The sequence below is a fragment of the Aulonocara stuartgranti genome (genome assembly GCF_965226115.1).
Source record: "Aulonocara stuartgranti genome assembly, chromosome: 7".
In the NCBI taxonomy this organism is placed as follows: domain Eukaryota; kingdom Metazoa; phylum Chordata; class Actinopteri; order Cichliformes; family Cichlidae; genus Aulonocara; species Aulonocara stuartgranti.
In genome coordinates this window covers 37384659-37405402 of record NC_138945.1, presented here as the reverse complement: position 1 = coordinate 37405402, position 20744 = coordinate 37384659, and the positions used below count along the sequence as shown (strand labels likewise).

At 41.6% G+C, this 20744-nt stretch overlaps 1 protein-coding gene across 2 annotated transcripts in view; it reads left to right on the top strand.

Moving 5' to 3' along the window:
* The first annotated feature begins 409 nt into the window (after nt 1-409).
* wdr7 (WD repeat domain 7) overlaps nt 410-20744 on the top strand; it is a 101772-nt gene continuing 81437 nt past the window's right edge. Inside the window, exons 1-15 of one of the 2 annotated variants that reach the window (XM_082538291.1) lie at nt 410-585; nt 2925-3096; nt 3185-3291; nt 4513-4591; nt 5366-5540; nt 5666-5727; nt 6286-6405; nt 7911-8056; nt 8148-8250; nt 12700-12847; nt 13250-13365; nt 13599-13731; nt 13887-14107; nt 14896-15091; nt 18085-18299. In XM_082538291.1, coding sequence (XP_082394417.1) covers nt 2938-3096; nt 3185-3291; nt 4513-4591; nt 5366-5540; nt 5666-5727; nt 6286-6405; nt 7911-8056; nt 8148-8250; nt 12700-12847; nt 13250-13365; nt 13599-13731; nt 13887-14107; nt 14896-15091; nt 18085-18299 — 1980 coding nt within the window. In that variant the 5' untranslated portion in view covers nt 410-585; nt 2925-2937. Of the gene's footprint in view, nt 586-2924; nt 3097-3184; nt 3292-4512; nt 4592-5365; nt 5541-5665; nt 5743-6285; nt 6406-7910; nt 8057-8147; nt 8251-12699; nt 12848-13249; nt 13366-13598; nt 13732-13886; nt 14108-14895; nt 15092-18084; nt 18300-20744 lie in introns of both variants that reach the window. The other variant, XM_082538290.1, reaches the window with a different exon arrangement.

The window sequence follows — 20744 nt, the reverse complement described above, 5'->3', positions numbered from 1 at the left end:
TATTTTAGTTTTATTTACGGCGTTGTAGTTAGTTCCAATTAAATTCAAGAGCTATTGTATTGTATTGTATATAATATTTACAAATTAAACTGAGATTGAAACTAAATACATTATTCTCTATAATTTAGTGGTATTTTAATTATTACTATCATTTTGCTGTGTTGTTGTATTTAAGGCTCCATATCGCTGTCAAACTTTGCATTATTTTAGTTATTTAAAAAAGTGTTTCTTTAAAATTTTGTTTTTAGGTGTGGCACGATGATATCACATCTAGCCATTTCATTGTATTTTATTTTTGCACCCGGTTATAGTTTTCCGCTGATTTTTGTGGATTTCTGCATTTTAGGAGCCACAACTTATAACGAATTCCCTGCGCATTTTGTTTTATTTTGAAAACCGTTTACCGGATGCGGCTCCTCGGTCGTCCTATGGTCAGCTGACCGAGCATCTCTGAGCGTCTTTAGGACAAACAGACGAAACGAGTCAAGAAAAGGGTATTCCTGCGTTTTATTTTCCCACAGAGGGAACCGTTTACCACTCAGCCCCACTGTTAGTGGGAAATGTTCCAGTAGGCCGCTGCTTTTGGTGAGTAAAAGACGTTTTAGCGCTGTTTTGGTTCCGTTAGCTGCGCTGCTAACCTGGAAGTCCCGACATTGCAGGTGTAGTTTAGCCTCAGCGTCTCAGACATCATTGCGCAGCTGGTGTGCAGCATCCTTTTAATCACTCATGGGTAGATTTAAGATCAAATGTCCGCTGCTGGTATTTTTCCAGCTGCCAGCTTAATAGCTAGCCTTGGATTAAACATCTCCGTTTTATCCAAACGTGTTAGTTTTAAACCCGAGTGACACCAAGGTTACTGATGATGGCTTAATTACGTTTACGTTGTGTGTGTGTTATTTGTCTGGCTTTATTGCTCTTTTGTGTGTGGGTGACTGTCTTGAGACTGATGGTGTGTTTGTGTCGGACTGGAGCAGCTGGATTAACCTTTTTGACTCTCAGTAGTAGAGGAGCAGAAATATGATGTAAAGTGAGCACGTGGCTGTACTGCCTGTGAAAACGTTTCTGATCGCGTTTCAGGGGCCACTGTTTGGGTTAATGCCAGAGTTTCACTTCCCACTCGGGAGTTACTCTTAGTAACTCAGTTTCCAAGTCCTTCTGGTTATCAAGCTCACTATCGGTATACCCATGGCTGACCTGGTGGAAAGCATCATGAAGAACCTGCACTTGTAGGAGGAGGTCTTCCTGAACATCTCTCGTGTCCTGGGCAACAGCAGCTTAATAGTTTCCCATGAAGCATGGTTTTTTGAGCCATGACTGCAATTTGTATCCTGATATTTGTGCCACAGTTTTATTTATTCCTTTGTACAACCTCATTACTTCAGGTTTTGGGCCACCATTTAATTTGTAGATTGGTTTATGAGTTTCTGGGTTCATGCCTCTGTTTAAGTACTTACCTCAGGATTTTGGACCACAGATTCATTCGTTCGTTAATTTTTGAGCCACAGCTTTGGTTTGCACCTCAGTTTTTCTTTAGTGGGGATGAGTAAATGATGAGTGGGGATGAATGGTCCTAGTTTTCACTACTCCAGCATGGTTTAACTTTGTGAGTGTGCTGGTCCAAAGTCCTGAACTCTTGAGCTCCCACAGTGAGAGTATCAGGAGGCTCTGTTGTTGCTTTTGAGTAATCTTGTCACCTTGGAGCTAAGGGTCACTGCAATCAATACTAATGCTGATTGGAATGATTGCCTGATTTGCCTCACGTGATTAAACATGTGGTCTCCTCCAGGATGACATTGGCTCTGTTTATGGATCAATAAATGATTTAATGGCGATCAAAAGGATGTAAATAAAATGTCACTTTACAAGGCAGAATCAAACTTCCTGCCCTGTTATTGCTTAACTGAAGTTGTGGTTTTTTTAACAGTCATTCTTGCTGACTTCTTATATGTGTTGTTCTGCATGATTGTTGTTATTTTTATCATGATTTTGTTGGGTCTCTGTATTGTGTTTTTTGAGTTGTTGTTTAAAGGAAAACTCTCCAGCGCTCTTTGCATAAGATTTGTTCTTGAGTCACATCACTTGCAGAATATCCGGAGTATGATAATGATCTGCACTGAGGGATGAACTCTTCACCTTCTGTTGTCACATGTTTGAGTTTTGTTGTTTTTCCGTCTTTTAATGGAGTGTTGCTCTTACAGACTAATCCAGAAAACTTGAAGCTCACTGCACCACACAGCTTGTTTTGTTGGCAGAGCAAGCATTTTTTAATTATCACTTGATCGTATTCATTTCATTGTGGGAAACCAAAGTTATGATTTCAGATTAAAATTATATTTATTGTGCAGACCTGCTACAGAACAATGCTAAACTGGAAGCTGTCTGTCTGCATACGAACTGTTATCTTTAAATCTAAATTTCATATTTGTTGCAAACCTTTCTTCAGACTGACAGCAGCCATCCTCAGGCTTTCTAGCAGTGATACCTGCAGAGGGAGAGCTGCAGAGATCGCAGGGTGTGCTTGGGTAGATTTATCTCACTGCTTTAGTAACTTATTACAATTTGGACTGTAAATATAAACACACTCAAAGATTTGTTCCCGCAGAACAATTTTTTAAACTTGACAAGTTTAAAAAGGTATTCCCATGTGAAATGGGTCATAAATGATCATTTCAGTAGTATTTTAGCTGTTTGAGATTTAATCCTGGTTCTGATTGTGTCCTTAGATAATCAGCTTTATTTGCTGGAGTAAAATCAAACTTCCTCCTGATTGTTGTGCATGAGCATGAGATCCAAAATGCACCAATCAAAACTGTTCCAGGTTGCTGTTACCCACGAAGTCATTCAAACATGTAAATGTTGCTAAAACCATTAAGCTAAGGCAGACTTCTGCCACACTGAAGCCTCATTGTTTCCTCTGTTTCTAGACACCTCACCATAATGTCGGGGAACAACTTGGTTCTACCCATAGTGCTCTGGGGCCGCACAGCTCCCACACATTGCATCAGCAGTCTGCTGGTGATGGATGACTTTAGCACCATCATCACCGGCTGCCACGATGGACAGATCTGTCTCTGGGACATGACGCCTGAGCTGGAGGTGAGTGTTTGTGCTCCAGCTTTATTCAGTCTGCTTCTTCTCCTCCTCTCATCAAACACTCTGCTCCTCTCTTATGTTTCCTGCTCAGATTTGTCCCAGGGCAATGCTGTTTGGTCACACAGCCTCCATCACCTGCCTGTCTAAAGCGAGTGCATGCAGCGACAAACAGTACATCGTCAGTGCATCTGAGAGCGGGTGAGCAATCGTGAAGCGTGCTTCCATGAGACTTCTTTTTGCTAACTTTTATATAACACGTTCATGTGGGTTGTATGTACAGTCGCTGTGTGTACACCTTTCTTTTCTTGTGATTTTTATTTTTTAACTTGTGTCTTAAAGTATTTTCATTTCAGTGCTGAGGCTCAGTTGCGGAAAGATTTGTCAGAATAGTTTTGGGAATAAACTCTGAAGACTGGTATTTAAATTTGAGCCTTTTCATCCTAAATATGTGTCACATCTGCCCTAATTGTTATGCCCGTATAGTGGTTACATGTTACAGACATAAACTGTATAAACGACAGGTTTTGGGACTCTAATGTGGTCCATTTATTTGTCCTATACTGAGACTTTATTACCTTTTGCTTTTTGGTTTATTGGAGCCAGAAGTCCACATATTTGGATGAAAGGGTGGAGTACGAGGCTTTTACAGATGGAACTGGCAGACACGTGCATCTGTTAATAGATCAATAACACACTGATCTGTTAATGACCTGTTAACAGATGGGTGTACTGTGATCCCTATAAAAGATAAAGCTCTCTATAGAGGCAGAAACTGTTCTCTGTAACAGTCTGTAAAGTCCTGTAAACTTGGGTCTTTTAATATGGGAGTCTATAAGCGACTGACTCACTTATGGACATAAAAGGAACTGCACTCTTTGGATTTATTTCTCAGTCTCAGAGGTTGCTGCTTGCCTTTTTTGATTAAATAAGCGTTATAGCTGTCCTAAATGAAGTTGCCGTTGTGTTTCTGCTGTGATGATTTGTTGTAGGAGGTTTAGTTTGGACAGGGTGATGCATAAAATTTAAAAACAATGAAATAAGTCATTACAACATATAAATAATTTTTTTAAAGCATAGCTTCTAAGCCAGCTCTGAGCCAAATTCCAACAAATGCATAAGTGTGAGAAATGTGAAAAAGTCTGAGAGGAAGGCACTGGTGCAGGACAGCACATCAGTGGTAAATGTGTATTAGACTGCCTGACTTCACGTCCAGTCATTTTCAGAGCTGGATGTTTTTGAGATGAGGCATTGTTAGTGTACGAAAGGGACCATCTCATGTACTGCAACCACTGTGGTTTTCTAAAAGAATGCAGTCCATTTTACTACAACCATAATTAGCTTAAAACAGATTAGGCTTCTGTGTATGAGGAAGCTCTTCAAAGTACATTAATGTGTGACAGCAGCTTTTTGACCTTACAGGGAGATGTGTCTGTGGGACGTGAACGATGGACGCTGTATTGAGTTCACAAAGCTGGCATGCGCTCACATTGGCATACAGGTAACACACACACACACACACACACACACACACACACACACACACGTATGCAGTGAATGATCATCAGACATCAAGATGTTAAACAGTACATTTGCATAGCACTGATTCAGCCTCGCCTTATTTATTCAACCCAAATACAGTCTGATTGGTTAATTATGTCAGGTGTTTTCTACTTGGCTTCTTTTTTTATGGTAATAATAATAATAATAATAATAGATTGCATTTATATAGTGCTTTTTTTAGGCACCCAAAGCGGTTTTACAATGCCACTATTCATTCACACACTGGTGGAGGCAGCTACAGTTGTAGCCACAGCTGCCCTGGGGCAGACTGACAGAAGCGAGGCTGCCATATCGCGCCACCGGCCCCTCTGGCCAACACCAGCAGGCGGTAGGTGAAGCGTCTTGCCCAAGGACACAACGACCAGGACAGAGAGAGCTGGGGGATCGAACCGGCAATCTTCCGGTTACAGATGAGCTTCCCAATACTATTGTAAACTAGTGTTTACTGTAGGGTTTTCATAATGAGAGCATACAAAGGGAATGGTTGTGCTCTTTCCCTAAGCTTTAAGGTGTATTTCCCTTTTCCCTGAAAAAAGGGGAAAAAAGCTCAGGTGGGAAAAAAAAAAGGTGAAAAGTATTTAACCAGCACACAAAAGCCTAATGTTACCTTCAGGAAAAAGTAGAGACCAAAATTAAACCACAAGGTGATTGAAAAGACCTTTAATCCAGATCATTTCATCTTCACTCCCCTCCTTCTCTGCCTCCTCTTCAGTACTACCAGTTCACCATCGGCACTCAGAGGGAGGGGCGTCTCCTCTGTAATGGCCACTACCCAGAAATCTTGGTGGTGGATGCCACCAGCCTGGAGGTCTTGTACTCGCTGGTGTCTAAAATCTCTCCTGACTGGATTAGCTCTATGAGCATCATCCGATCCCACCGCACACAAGGTGAGAGTTTCCCTCAGGTTCACTGCTTTGAATGTTAGCTTGCAGACTGCCCTGCACAAAACATCATCGCTGTGGACTTCTTCATGTTTGTACTTGTGAATAAGCTATGTTCTGTCTCTGTGCAGAGGACACGGTTGTGGCGGTGTCAGTGACGGGCATCCTGAAGGTCTGGATCATAACACCTGAGGTCAGCAGAATGCAGGTACACCTCCATACAGGTGTTTATTAAAACGCGCATCAGGCTTCAGTTACACCATCGTAAATGAAGCTGTAAATAAAGTAAAGAAGAAAACACAGACCTCCCCAGTCCTACTTAGATTAGAATATCATAGACTGTATACAAAAGATAGATGTGGCCAGCTTGATGTCACCCACTGGTTTCTGGACAGCTTTAAAAAGGTACCAGCATTTAGTGGAGGTCAGGCCTAACAAGTTTACTAGAGTCTGTTTCAGCATACCTGTCGCACCCCTAATTTTAAAGTATTATAATCTGATGGAGGAGTGTCAATAGTCTAAACATGTTTATTTCTGATATAAAGTTGGACATTTAAACATGAGTCTGTGGAGAGTCGCTCACTTTTGGAGCCAGCCTCAAGTGGACGTTAGAGGAACTATAACTTTTGGCACTTCAGCCCAGGAGGTTGTTTAAAAATCAAGGAAAAAAATACTTCTTTTCTGTGTCTCCAGCATCGATGCATGGCTCTGCTCAGGATCTAACTTGTAATTTCTTTTTCTGTTTTTTCAGGACTTGGACCCTGTGTTTGAAGAGGAGTCCAAACCGATCTACTGTCAGGGCTGCCAGAGCATCTCCTTCTGCACCTTCACTCAGAGCAGCCTGCTGGTCGTGTGCTCCAAATACTGGAGGGTAAGAACCTGCACGAACCACTCGGGGGTTGTTCTTGCTGGCATGATGGTCACAGTGGTGATTGAGCATGATGAAATGCTCCTGTGTCTGGTTACCTATTTTAAACTGATCAAAATAGATTGAACAAAGTTGGTAGAGTGAAAGAAAGGTTATCATGTAATACCATTTAAGCCAGTCACATGAAGCCTGTACTATGTAGGAGGTAACTCGAGGGTTACCCTTGGGTTTTCTATACTATGAAGATGGTTTACTTCTTACTGGGTAAATCATTATGGTATGCTCCACCTGCTGTTGGAGCAGTGCAGTGTACCTGTTGTACAGAGAAATGAGTTTTATATGTGCAGCTTTTTAAGTCATACCCTACTAAAGCCAATGATTTAACCAAACTTTGTGTCAACTGCGCATGTATTAAGGTGGTGATTTAGGAAATGTATAAAATGTTGTCATACTTGATTATAATCTGCTGGTAAACCTCTTTTATTCCGCTGGAAGTGCATCCAAAAGAAACCAGGAAAAACTCTGTACTGTGGTCCCTCATTTATCTCAGGTGTTACATTCTAAAAGTAACCCGCGATAGGTGAAATCCGAGAAGTATCCAGCTTTATTACAATTATTATAGACGTTTTAAGGCTGTAGAACCCCTCACTACACACTTTATACACTTTTCTCAGACAGACATGAACATTTTCACACTTTTCTCTCCTGTTTAAACACTCTCAAAGTTCAAACCTTCGTAGAAAAATAAGTCATGTATTATAGAGGAAACAAGAAGAATGAGTTGATTAAAGCTTGACTCACTTTGCTGTTTTGTTTCGCTTAATGCGCCTTATAATCCAAAAAACACGGTAACCTCTACCTTCCTTTAGCATGTCCAGAATTCCAACTTTTTGTGCGATGGTTAGCAACATTTTGTCGACATTGTTGTGTTTGTTGGGGAGAAAACATGCATACAACATACAAACATGCAGTACAGCACTTCACTCACACTGCTAGCGATCGCAGATTTATGTAAATTTGACAAGCTGAACACATTCTGTACTGGACAGGAGACACGGCATGGAGGAGATTGACTATGGTCTACAGCCGATCCGGACGCAGCACACAATGCGCTGTTATCCCCCCCCCCCCCCCCAAGAAAGAAAACAAAAACAAAGAAACAGCCATAAGATTTGCACACAAAAAATCCGCGAAACAGCGAGGCCGCGAAAGGTGAACCGCGTTATAGCGAGGGACCACTGTATTTGAGTCACACGTTACACTTATGAGACTTTGACTGGTGTTTCTCTGTTTGAAATGTGTGAAATTAACACCCTGATTAAGGCTTGTGTGTTCAGAGTATTAAAAACTGCTCATCCACTGAGCTAAACATACACTGAGGATTTTGATGATTTTCCAGCCCTGCTACCACAGAGGAGTGCTGATGGTTCTCTACAATATCATCACACAGCAGTCTGAAGTCTTGGCCTGGACAGATGGTTATGTTAATGAATTTTTGTCTGTTTCAGGTGTTTGATGCGGGCGATTACTCCCTGCTCTGCTCGGTGTCCAACGACAACGACCAGTCCTGGACGGGAGGTGAGTTCATCGCCGCGGACAAAGTCATCATCTGGACCGAGGATGGTTGCAGCTACATCTACAAGCTGCCAGCCAGGTAAGCCTGCCGCTCATCTGTCATCACTGCAGGAAAAAGACAGGTTCATCGTCATGACAATTTAACCTAAACATGTCTTTGTGTTTCTTAGCTGCCTGCCTGCTAGTGAGCATTTCCGCAGTGATGTTGGGAAAACCAAAGAAGGTTCGATCCCTCCGCTGGTGTACAGCATCGCTGACCGCTCAGACAAACAGGTGAGTCCTCCATCCGCCTCAGATTGCATGCGCAGGGAGGAAGACGGGAGATTCAATGATTTCATACCAAGTAAATACAGGGCTAGTGTTGCAGATATAGCTACTGATACCGATGCTTTGAACTTATAAGGCAGCCTCTGTTCTTTAAATGGTTTATAGGCTATAAATAGAATAGACTTGACGGGGGCGTCATTTGATTAGTTTAAAAAACTTTGAGAAGTGAGTGAATGAGATCCTAAACACAGTTTGAGAATAACACAGGTAAAACAACATTATTATTATTATTATTATTATTATTATTATTATTATTAAGACATGTTTAAGCTAAAAACTTTATACTGCATTTCAGCATTGAGCCTCCATCAGGAAATGTATTTTCACAACTAAAAGTTATGAACTCCAGTTATTCACATTAACTTTCAGTAGTCGGTAAGTCAGCAAACCTGTAACCTTATTGTGCAGCAAACCAGCAGGCCTGTCCTGCTTTTAGCTATGTAAAGCCAACCTAACGTTGTACTAGCTGTCTACTCTGCAATAATATTGATAAATGTGGTTCTTGAAGTCTTCAGGCTGCTTTGTCTTGTCTATATGATTTATTCTATGTGAGGTTCACTTCATGCACCTGGATTAGTACACCTGGTCGTGTATTCAAGATTACAAAAAAGCCAGCAGAGATCAGGTCCAACAACAGTTGCAGATATGACCTGTTGTTCCAGGCGGTAGCTCATCCCTGTTTCCACTTTATTCCTTTAAAGCTTTTAATTTGAAACCGCTGCGGGAAATGTAAATGAAAGGTCTCATCTTGATCCGTGTGCATGAACCTGACTCTGTGTTCTGTTCCTTTCTGGTTTAATTTCCTCAGTTTTTTTTCATGTGTGTATTTATAATTTGTCGTCTTGTTGGTATTAATGTGTTGTCTGTGCCTTTTTTGTTACTTTTGCTGTTTCTACCTTATGCTCCCTCCCTCGCTCCTCTCAGAGGGAAGGAGAGGGAGGTGAGGAGGAAGAGATGGTTTTGGAGGTGAAGTGCTTCCCTCCCAGCGGGTACGACTTGGAGCTCTACATCCCAGAGCCGTTATTCCACCACCGGCCTCTAGAGGCACCTGTAAGCCCAAGAAAAATACATGGTGAAAGCGAAGGCAGGAAGAAGAAGGTTTCACTGTCATGGCTAAGCTGCAAAAGCTACAAGAGGCAAAATAAGAGTTTTTAGAATTGTATTCCTTACTTTGGAGAAGCCAGAGCTGAAAAATGCTCGATTAATCTTTCTTTCGAGCTAATTTGTGATATAAATTATTCTTAGGGTCCAGGTGGGGTCAAAAAGATATTATTTTGAAATGCTTGGAGCATTTACAAACTGACTTTGGGACTTTGCAGCTCATCCAGAAAGTGACAACCAGGTGAGAAGAGCGAACTGTGAGAACAGCAGTGAAAGTGTTGATGTCAGCTCAGTGGCTCACATTCTTCAGCTCACACTTTTCAGCCGTAAAAACACACCATCCCATGTCATCAGGGGGTGCAAAAGTCCTTTAAACACTAGGTAAAGACCCAACACTATTAGAGGGAAAACCTTAACAATCAGAACATCTGCTATGACCAAACACTTGGCAACAGTGGAGAGGAAGAACTGCTTTTTCTTCCAGGATCATGGAGGTGCAGGTCTCCGATTGCTGTAGCCATTTCCGGGTTCAAATGTGCCTTCAGTTCTTAAAAGAAAGCAAACATTTAGGCACCACTAAGACAAATGCTTTTGATTGGTTAGTGAAGTTTGGCTTGTTGACATAGTGATGTGGTGCGTGGTGGGCAGATGTTTCCAAAAAAACCCAGATGATCCTGATGTGCCATTTTACTTGGGGAAAATCTAGGAAACACTTTTAAATCTGCAGTCTGAGAGTGACTGAGAGTGTTGGGATACTGTGGGTCTATACGAGGCCTGTAAGATGTAATGGGACCTGATCATTCAGGACTTTGTTTATCAGAAGAATATACTGAATTTTATATTTTATATATTTGAAAGCGTAGACTAATTCCTGATGTCAGTGAAGCTGTGGCTTAGGTTGTACATAAAATGGCAGTGGTCCAAGAATGAGTCCTTGAGGAACGCCATCATAATAGAAAATGCTAGAAATATGGTAATATCTGTAAGTTTGCTAGGAAAACAAACCACTGACGGCTGCTGTTTTGCTTGTAAGAGGTAATTAGTTGTTTTGAGAGTGAGCTGCTGAGTTGATGACTATTTGAGTGAACTGCCTGTTTTTGTTTGCTCCGCTCTTTGTTTTCCTTCCTGCCTAACCAACTGATGGACTGAACTCACTCTGGTTCACCTGGTTTCACGCTCTCCTCCCACTAAAGCAAAACTTGTCCTCCAAAAGCACCATCACCCTCCTCATCTGTCTTCATGCTGATGAAGATGCATGCAAAGTCCCCCAAGCTGCTTTCTAAGCAAATAATGACCCGCTGAGTCCCGGAGGTCATAACAAACCAAAGGCGCACAATGGGTCAGCCACAGTCAAATAGCCAAAAACTCTACGTTATTTGTGAGGTGTTGATAAATAATAAAAAAAAAGATATTTAGCTTTCATGGGAACAGCTTTTTTCCCCTGTTAGGGAAGCTACAGAGTGGTTGCTATAATTACCAATGTCCTTTATTTGACAAATGTCTTTGTTTTCTTTTATATGTCTACATTTTCGATAACACAGCAAAAAGGTGGTTATTATCTTGGCATAATGGAAAAGATGGCCATGGTCCACATCAAATGCGAAACATTTCATTGAAGTGAATACCAATTTTTGGTACTTTTACAATAATGCTTTTTAAAAAATGTGACACATAATTGTAATATGGTGCACAGAACTCGCAAACATAACCAAAGCCAGCGTGAGCTCCAGCGCTAGGGCCGACTTCCTATGATCACCACCAGCTAAATAAATAATCCAAATATAAAATGTAATTTTATATTCATCTGGTGTGACATAATATTTAATGTGATGTAATAATAAGTTATTTACTGTAAATAATATTGTGTTGCTCAGGTGACATTTGTCAGGTCAGCCACAATGAAAAGTGTCATTCTGAAAGAATGAAGTTGATCTAGAACGAGAGATTTTCTAAACTAAAATCAGATTTTTGATTTTCATGGCCAAATTTCCAAAGCTTTTTTTTTTTTTTTCCATCATCCTTGGTCTAAAATTCTCTTTCCTGGTTGGCCTTTAATTTAGAATTTACAAATAAATTTTTTTAGTAGTGGCATTAATTCTGTACAGTTTTGCTCACTTTTTCTTTTTGCATTAAATATTAAAATAGGTTAAAAGAAATTCAGGTTACACGTCACAGAACTCTGAATATTGTGTTTCTAGTTATCCAGATGAATGAGGTGCAGTGGGTGGGTGTCCCGTCTCTGTTTTTCTTGCTTCCTCTCTGGTGGTTTTTGCTGAAAACTTAAACTCTCCTTGCTGTTTAATTGTTTGCATCTTTAGTGAAAGATGTGGTTTGGTTTGTGTGTGTTTGTGTGATATTTGGTGGCACTTTGCATACCCTCACTGCTCGTCCACAGCGCTCAGATGAGCTGAACTAACTGATCGTTCTTCACCCCCTCAGCCATTACGCAGTGACGCTACGCCCGCAGGTTCACCGGCTTTCATCATCGCAACCCCCCCCACACGCCTGCCAGCACCCCAAACTGCACTCTGAGAATTGTTCTCGCACTGCTCGTCACATTAATTAGTTTTCACTCTTTATTACTTCATGTATTGATAATAGATGTAAGTCAGCCCAGTTTTGGTTAGCGGTGGATTGCTTGTGTTTTTTAGGCAGTAAAAGCTCTGCTGCCCTCCTCCCATCTCCACCATTTTCAGTAACCTTTGGATTTTTATTTTTTTTTTAAATAGTATGAAATGCTAAAGTGTGATTCTAGTTGCGTTTATTCTCTCCCGGAGAGGTCAGTTTTATCCTGATGTCCAGAATTATTGAGCCAAGGAACAGAATCTGCTCAGATTTTTGGTGATACTCAACCAAACTGATGTCATCTTTTACTCTGCTCTACAAATTTTTACTTCAGAGCCTTGTATCAGGCTCTCATATAACCAAGAGATGGCGCTGAGACAGCCATCCATGAGTTCGGCTTATTTCATCCCAGAGTTAGAAAATAAAAAACAAAACAAAAAAACAGTGGTTGGAGCGCTTGTAGATCAGAGATGTGTGGTTCTGCTTTTCTGCAGTTTGCTGTGTGTTGTTGTTGTTGTTTGAAGACAACCTGAGAGCAAAACCAACCATTTCAGCTTCACTTGGCTCTTAAATTTAAGCTCAGCTTACAAATTCAGCATATTCCAGTATTGGTGGAAGTGTTCTGGCCAATTGGAGAGCCTTTAAAGATGTTTTCCAGCTGTCACCGGGGAGCTTTGAGGCATCACATCTTGTTGGTGTTGACATGTATTTTTTCCTGCCTTCCTCCAGCTCCTCATCTGCCCTCCTGTGACCCGCTTCTTCTTCAGCCGGAGGGAGCCCTTCCATAAGCTGCTGATCCAGGGTGACTCGGCGGGCAGAATGACCCTGTGGAGCATCCCGGACACCTCGCCTCTGCAGCCACAGTCCACCTCCACAGGTAAGGAAGGGGGGAAGATGGTGAGGTTTCTCTGGTAAAAGTCTTTTCATAAAACTTTGCTGTTTTTCTTGAACTTCAAACCTCAGCATGACGTTACGATGATCTCTCTTTTTTTTTTTTTTTTTTTTTTTAGCTTTAAAGCAGCCCATTGTTAACGAGTTGGTACTAACGGAGGTTGTTTTTAGTCTGTTGGTCCAAAAATACAAACAAACAGAAAAACTTGATTCATAGAGTTTCTTTTCTTAAGAAAAATGTGGAAGAGAAAAAAGAAAAGCAGCATAGGTCCCCTTTACAAGATGCCTGATTGCATTGTTCAACTTTCTGGAGAGCTTATTCTTCATCCTCAAGTCCTTCAGAAGGCTGATCTCTAAACGAGTCCTTTGTCTGTTTGTATCACTGCAGAGCTGCAGGTGTCATTCACCATCAGCCTGCAGGAGGCATTTGATAAGCTGACCCCAGTGTCCTCGGGGATCATTGACCAGCTCAGCGTCCTGCCAGGCAAAGACGAACCCATTAAGGTCTGAACACAGAAAAGTTCTCATTAAATTATAAAAGAAGTTGTTTTAAAGATTCAAAATATTCTCACAGAGTTGAAAACTTTCAAAAATGAAAACAAACGTGTGTGTGTGTGGGGAACGTCCTTTTATTGTGTCCATCAACACGACCCCAAAATAACCTCTTTTGTGAGCACGTGTGCGATAGGGTTTACACAGTGGGGAAACTCTAAGAGAGTGTGTGTGCTTCACCTCAGGTGACGGCCAGCGTCTACATCCCCTCTCAGGGGCGCCTGGTGTGCGGGAGAGAAGACGGCAGCATCATCCTCGTTCCCGCCACTCAGACGGCCATCGTCCAGCTGCTGCAGGGCGAGCACATGCTCAGGAGAGGTGAGACAAACAAACTATACAGACACACTAACAAATCCAGGGAAGTTTTGTTTCAATTTGACTCCTTTTACATCAGTTAAGATTCATTTTCATGCCTATTTCTAGTTTTAGTTGACTTTAAAAACCTTTGACCTTTGTGTCGGTCTGTTCTGCAGGCTGGCCGCCTCACCGCACCCTACGAGGCCACCGCAACAAGGTGACCTGCGTCCTGTACCCATACCAGGTCTCGCCACGCTACGACCAGCGCTCGCTGGTGTCTGGGGGAGTGGACTTCTCCGTCATTGTCTGGGACATTTTCACCGGGGAGATGAAGCACATCTTCTGTGTCCACGGAGGGGAGATCACGCAGCTCATCGTTCCGCCAGAAAACTGCAGCGTAAGACCGCCACCGCACGGGTCTATGTCTGCTTTCAGGCTTTGTTCTGCCGTCTCTGCAACACTGTTTGACATTAGATTTAAATGTTACGAGGTTACAGTCGTCATCATTACTGTGGAAATAAGTTGAGACCTTTGTGCTGTTGTGGTTTCAGAAGCCCACCTGAAACTACACAGAGAGGACTTCGTATTGTTTACATGACATTAAAATAAATGGTTAGAGATGTTTTGCTGCCATGGAAATCACAGTAATGCTGTTGAGTACAATGGCTGAGCTGTTACACACACAAGCTTTAATGAAGACATCAGATGGGCTTCTTCTCATTCTTTTAATAGTAAAGGGTACCTATTGTAACTGTTGCTCATTTCTTGTCACATATGTCCTGTTCCAATTTGGTTCTTCATATTAAAGTAAACTGTGAGGCGGACGCTCAGGCTTCAGGATGCTCTAATCAGTTTCACATAGTTTGTTTCTACTCTTGGCTCTACTTGATGTCATAGAGAGCAGATATCTTTTTTTAACCAGTGATATCTGACTCCAGAGATCAGAAGACCTTTGCAGCAGTGCAGTCACTAATGACTAAAAAGGGTCATTCCATTTAAATTGAATCAAATCTGACATCTTGAGTGGTTTTAAATGCTTTGAAATCCTTGAAAATAAAATAATGTTAAACGATTCAGAGGCCGTATTGAGTTTCTACTCTGACTTATTGTCTGCTAACCTCTCGGTGACCTGCAAGCACTTCTTCAGATTCTATGCCTCACCTTGCTGCTGTGTTTCCTCTGCAGACTCGGGTGCAGCACTGCGTCTGCTCGGTGGCCAGTGACCACTCTGTCGGCCTGCTCAGTCTCCGGGAGAGGAAGTGCATCATGCTCGCGTCGCGGCACCTTTTCCCCATCCAAGTCATCAAGTGGCGCCCGGCAGACGACTACCTGGTGGTGGGCTGCTCTGACGGCTCTGTGTACGTCTGGCAGATGGACACAGGTAAGAACCAGAGGACCAGGAAGGAGGTGTTTTCACTGTACTAGAACATGGAAACCTTATGACTGTTAAGATACCGATCATAATATTCTATATTAGCCTGTTTGTTAGCTCAAAGGAAAACCTTTGCGAGCTGCTACCAAGGCTGAAAGGTTCAGGCTTGCAGTTTCCTCCTACTTCTAATCTTAATGCTAAGCATGCATTAAGGGGGGTGGGGGTGGGCGTGCTCTCTGCAGTTCCCCCAATGACCACTAGACACTGGCTTCAAAACAGTTAGTCCTCATACACTGATCAAATAATTAATACAAGCACTTTTCCTAAGATTCACATCCATATTCCAATAAACATGTCAGATAGCAGCTTGGAGCTCAGTATATTGGATAGGGATACTTTACCATGCAGACTAAAGAGTCAAACACAACCAACATTATAATAATAATGGATTGCATTTATATAGCGCTTTACAATTCCACTATTCATTCATTCACACACTGGTGGAGGCAGCTACAGTGGTAGCCACAGCTGCCCTGGGGCAGACTGACAGAAGCGAGGCTGCCATATCGCGCCATCGGCCCCTCTGGCCAACACCAGTAGGCGGTAGGTGAAGCGTCTTGCCCAAGGACACAACGACTGAGACTGTCCGAGCCGGGGCTCGAACCGGCAACCTTCCAGTTACAAGACGAACTGCCAACTCTTTGAGCCACGATCGCCCCTAACCTTCTGATTAGTAGATAGCTGGTCAGCCTCCTGAACTACAGCCACCTAATAATCCCCCAAAACTCGTATTTGTGCCTGATGAACAGGTTTGCTTGTGTTGGCTGAACAATAACTTGGCTCTCGTCCAACAATAGCTCCAAAAAGTCAACATGGCAGCTACATCCTTGTGTGTGTGTGTGTGTGTGTGTGTGTGTGTGTGTGTGTGTGTGTGTGTGTGTGTGTGTGACCTGAATGAGCTGTAGTGCTGGGAAATTGCAGGGTATCTAAGTGTGAAATTAAGGAAGGTGTGTACTCAGGCGTTAGACATGTAATGGGGCCATGGCTCATGGGCCTTCATCACTCACACACACACACCTATACACACTCAGGTATAATGGTGCCACTTCTCCTCTCACTCAATACCAGAGCCAATACTGATGTCAGCTCTGTCTGCAGCTAATGATGTCTCTCTAAAGCCCGTCTCTTTCTATAAAGGTGGAGAATTGTTACACTGGAGAAGATCGTCTGTGACCTGAATCATATTCAAGAGACTATAGATAATGATTGTGAGTCTGAGATGGTGTGAGAGAGATTGGAAGATTGATATAAATAAAAGGAGAGTGCAAGGGCAAGAGGAGGGAGACTGATGGAAACAGAAGGCGAGTCTGTGTGATGAGAATGAAGAGAGAGAGTGAGAGAGAGAGAGGCTGAGATAAAACCATCGATGTGTCAGTTCATCCTGACGATGTCGTACAGGGTCGAGGTCAGAGCTCAGTGCAGTTCTGAGGCCCTGAGAACACAACGCACAACCCCACCTACTGTTCTGTCAAAGTTGAATCAAAACCATTGGGCTTCCCACAAACAAAGTGTGTTGGAAACCCTTAAAGTTTAGGGTTGAGTTGAAGATTTCAGAGATCACTATTGGAGCTCTTCATGGTCAAATTTCTACTTGGTATTAATGAACTGCTTCATCCATCATATGTAGCTCCTGGGTCTCTGAGCTCAGGGAAATGTTGGCTGTAGCTGGGTCCAATTTGCAGAAGTCTCTTTTTAAAAAGAAGCTTAAGACCCACCTGTGCAGGATTGCTTTAGTTTTATCCAGTGTGAAGCGTATTTTCTGTTTATTCAGATGAAATCACCTTTTAGAGTGCAAGTGGTTCAATTAATTGATTGGGTGGTCAACAGATGACAGGCTTTTTTTTTTTTAAACATACTTTTAATACAATCTTGTATTGAAGGAAATTACACTGGACATTTTTCACTGTTTCCAATTTACTGATAAAAAGGTCAGTGCAGGATGAAAATTGTTTTACAAAACTCTGGCTCTTTCTATTGAATGTTTTTCTCTTGAAATGTCTCTTGAGATATTTTAGGTTTACTTACTGTTTTACATGTAAAAGTTTTATTTTATTTCTGTCTGCTTAAAACACAACTCCTTTGTTTACTTATGGATCTACTATGACTGTTTGTCATTTTAAAATTCGAAATTTAGTTAAAGGGCTTGTAATACACTGCAAGAATTTTCTTTTTCAAACTGCATACGATTGCAGTGTTTGATTTTTATTGCTTTGTATTATCCTTGTGTTGTTTAAACTGAGTGTTACTACCAAATTAACCTAATAACCTTTGAGGACTGTACTGCAATTGAGAGCTTGAGGTTTAGAGCTATCTATATCTACCCTATGGATTTAATAGAGGGGCAGCACGGTGGTTAGCACTGTTGCTTCACAGCAAGAAGGTCCACTGTCAGGTCGGGGTCCTTCTGTGTGGAGTTTGCATGTGCTCCTCGTGTTTGTGGGGGTTCTCTCCAGGTACTCCAGCTTCCTCCCACAGTTCAAAGACATGCAGTTAGTGGGGATAGGTTAATTGGTAACTCCAAATTGCCCATAGGCGTACCCTGCCTCTCGCCCTAGACAGCTGGGATGGGTTCCAGCCCCCCTGTGACCCTGACAAGGATAAGCGGCAGAGAATGGATGGATGGATTTAATAGAGTACCATCAGTCAACTAAAACAGTGAGTGCTAAACACCTGCAGCTACAAGGAATTTAAACCATCCAATTAGCAGTTTCTTTCCATGCAAAATCTTTAGCTGGTCTAATTGAGAAATGAATGGGCACAATGAGAAAAAACAAGGCACTTATGTATTAGAAGTTAGCAGTGAATCTATATATTTCAGGTTTACTGTGCACAGGTGTACACCTGCAGGTGGACCAGGGGGTGAAAAAATATCAGACTGTTGGTTTGTGTGTAGCTTGTGTCTTCTGAGGCTGAGGCAGATTTGTTTACTGGTTTGGTTCCAGGAGCGTTGGACCGCTGTGTGATGGGAATAACTGCAGTAGAGATCCTGAATGCCTGTGATGAGCTGGCTCCAGCTACTGTGGATGCTCTGAGCCACTCGGCGGTGAACCTGAAACAGGCGATGACCCGCCGCAGCCTGGCCGCACTGAAGAACATGGCTCAACACAAACTGCAGACGCTTGCCACCAACCTGCTGGCTGCAGACAACGCTGACAAGGTGAGGACGACCACTAAAAGTCACAAACACACTGGAAGAAATAAGTTAAACAGAAAAAGGCACAAAACAAAGAAATGTGCATATAACGGTTGACCTGTAGCGTGTATACAGGAATATTTGTTTACCATCAGATCCTGAGCAATCCAAATGCAGGCAACGCTTGTTTTTTCTGCACACTGTGAGGCTGTTGGTATTTATTAAATTCAAAGGAAAGACCCTGACTCTCAGCCACCTGTGGGGAATAATGGTCTAGATTGTATTTGTTAGCTGAATTAACATGCTAGACATTTCAATATGTTAGATCAGTAAAGGGGTAAGCAAGCAAAATTGTATTTTGACAATACAGCAAAAATGTCAAAACAAATATTGTTAAAATGACAAGTTTTAAGCTGCTTTTTAAGACGGATCACTGAGCAACAGATCACACGTTTGCAGGTACACGTCTTTGGTCCTCATTATAGTTTTCGTTATACATTTATTGTTAAATCTGTTTACTTTAAGTCATTGAGATTAGCATCTCTTTTTAAAGAGAGTCCTCAAAAACCCATATACAACAGTATAAAGAGTAGTGAGTATATTTTGAAAGCACCTGCAAGTACAACTGCAGATATAAATATAAACTGTTGCAGCGCCTTAGAAACAGGGGACAGCAGACAAGCCTGATATCCACCAAAATGACTTGATGTTCTGTTTATGACCTGAAACTACTGACTGAGCCCATTAAGTTCATAGAGGTCACAGAAGACCATAGAAGTCGAAGGAGTCGCCCCCTGGTGGTCATTAAAATAATAGAGGTTCCGCATTGACGTCACTTTCAGCAATCTGATTCAGATTGGGAATCTTTTCAACACTTTGTGGTAAATCCTGATTCTACTTTTATTTATTTATTTAGTTTTTGCTCAAAACAAAGATTTGTTTTCTAAACCTTCTTAGACTGAAGCTGAGGTTTGTCAAATGTTAATTTTTTCATTTCTACGAAGTTCAGATGTCTCTTTATGTTCCTCATATAATGATTTTCTCTTTGCATCATTCACCACACACACACACACACACACACACACACACACACACACACACACACACACACACACACACACACACACACACACACACACACACACACACACACACACACACACGTCATCTCAGTCACAAAGCTGCTGGCTCAAGTCAGACCAATTAAAACTCTGCTGGAGACGACCCACAGGTCAACCGTACAGTGACTTCTCCAGGGAACGATGGCATTAAATGTCATAATGGTGAAAAAGAGTGAGTCCAGCGTTTCTTTTGAGACTTTCTGGAGACTAGCTTTTCAATATTTAAACCTGTACCAGCACAAGTCAAACTACTTGAGTAGCCCTTTTTTTTGTTTTTCTCTCTCAAGTCTTAAACTGGGTCCTAATTATTTATTTTTCTACTTTAAAATTACCTTCCAGAGCTTGTTTTTACATTTTTACCTCCTGTAGTGCCTTTGTGCTTTTTTCCCCAACTTCCTGTGCATCAATACATCCTTTATATCCCCAGTTTTGAAAATGCGTGTGTAGTAAGTTTATAGTAACTAAATAAAAACATAAAAAAATGCAATAAACTACCCAGAACATAGATACAAAAATTATAAAAGGAAAAAAGTTGCATAAAATCCTTTCAAATCACAAAACATTATTTTGAGTGTGCACATAACTTTGTTTTTGAGATACACCCATTTTTATAAATTATAATAAAAATGAAAATAAAATGCACACTGTGCACAATTTGCAAAAAGACAGTATGTACATCAAAATTCCATTTCCAAAAGTGCATAGTTCTCAGTGTCTGAGGAATTGAATTGAAATGAATATCTTTATTGTCATTGGTACTTGAACAACAAAATTAACAAGTTGTCTTTGATCAGTGCTAAAAACCTTAAAATACCAATAAAACGACAGAACTTTACATTCATGACGTAGAAATGACGTATAGAAAGTCACAAATTCCTGCCTTTCCTGGGAAAACCAGTTTTTACAGTTGGTGCTGTGCATGAAACCATGTAATGGCTCATGCTGATTACATGATGATGTATGGGAGCAGAGGCGTGCTTGTTGGCTCAAGTACCAAAAACCGTAGTTTCTCTAATATCCACTAGAGGCTCACTCCAAAAGTGAGTCAGTCCCACAGTCAGGACTAAAGGAGAACCTGGGACTGTTGTGGAGATGAAACTAACATAGAGGAAAACTGAGTTAAATGTTTTATTGTGTCACTCTACCATAAAATGTCTTAAATTTTGTGTTTAAGGTATTTTAATTATGAATATCTACCTTTTCAATATGACTGGAAATAATGAAACGAAGCTTTAAACACCGATCATACGTAATGAAGAATTATATTTTAGCTCACGGCACACCTGAGTTACCCTTTCTCTGCTGTATTCGGTAGCTTTCAGCTTCTTTGAGCTTCACCTGTGAGGGG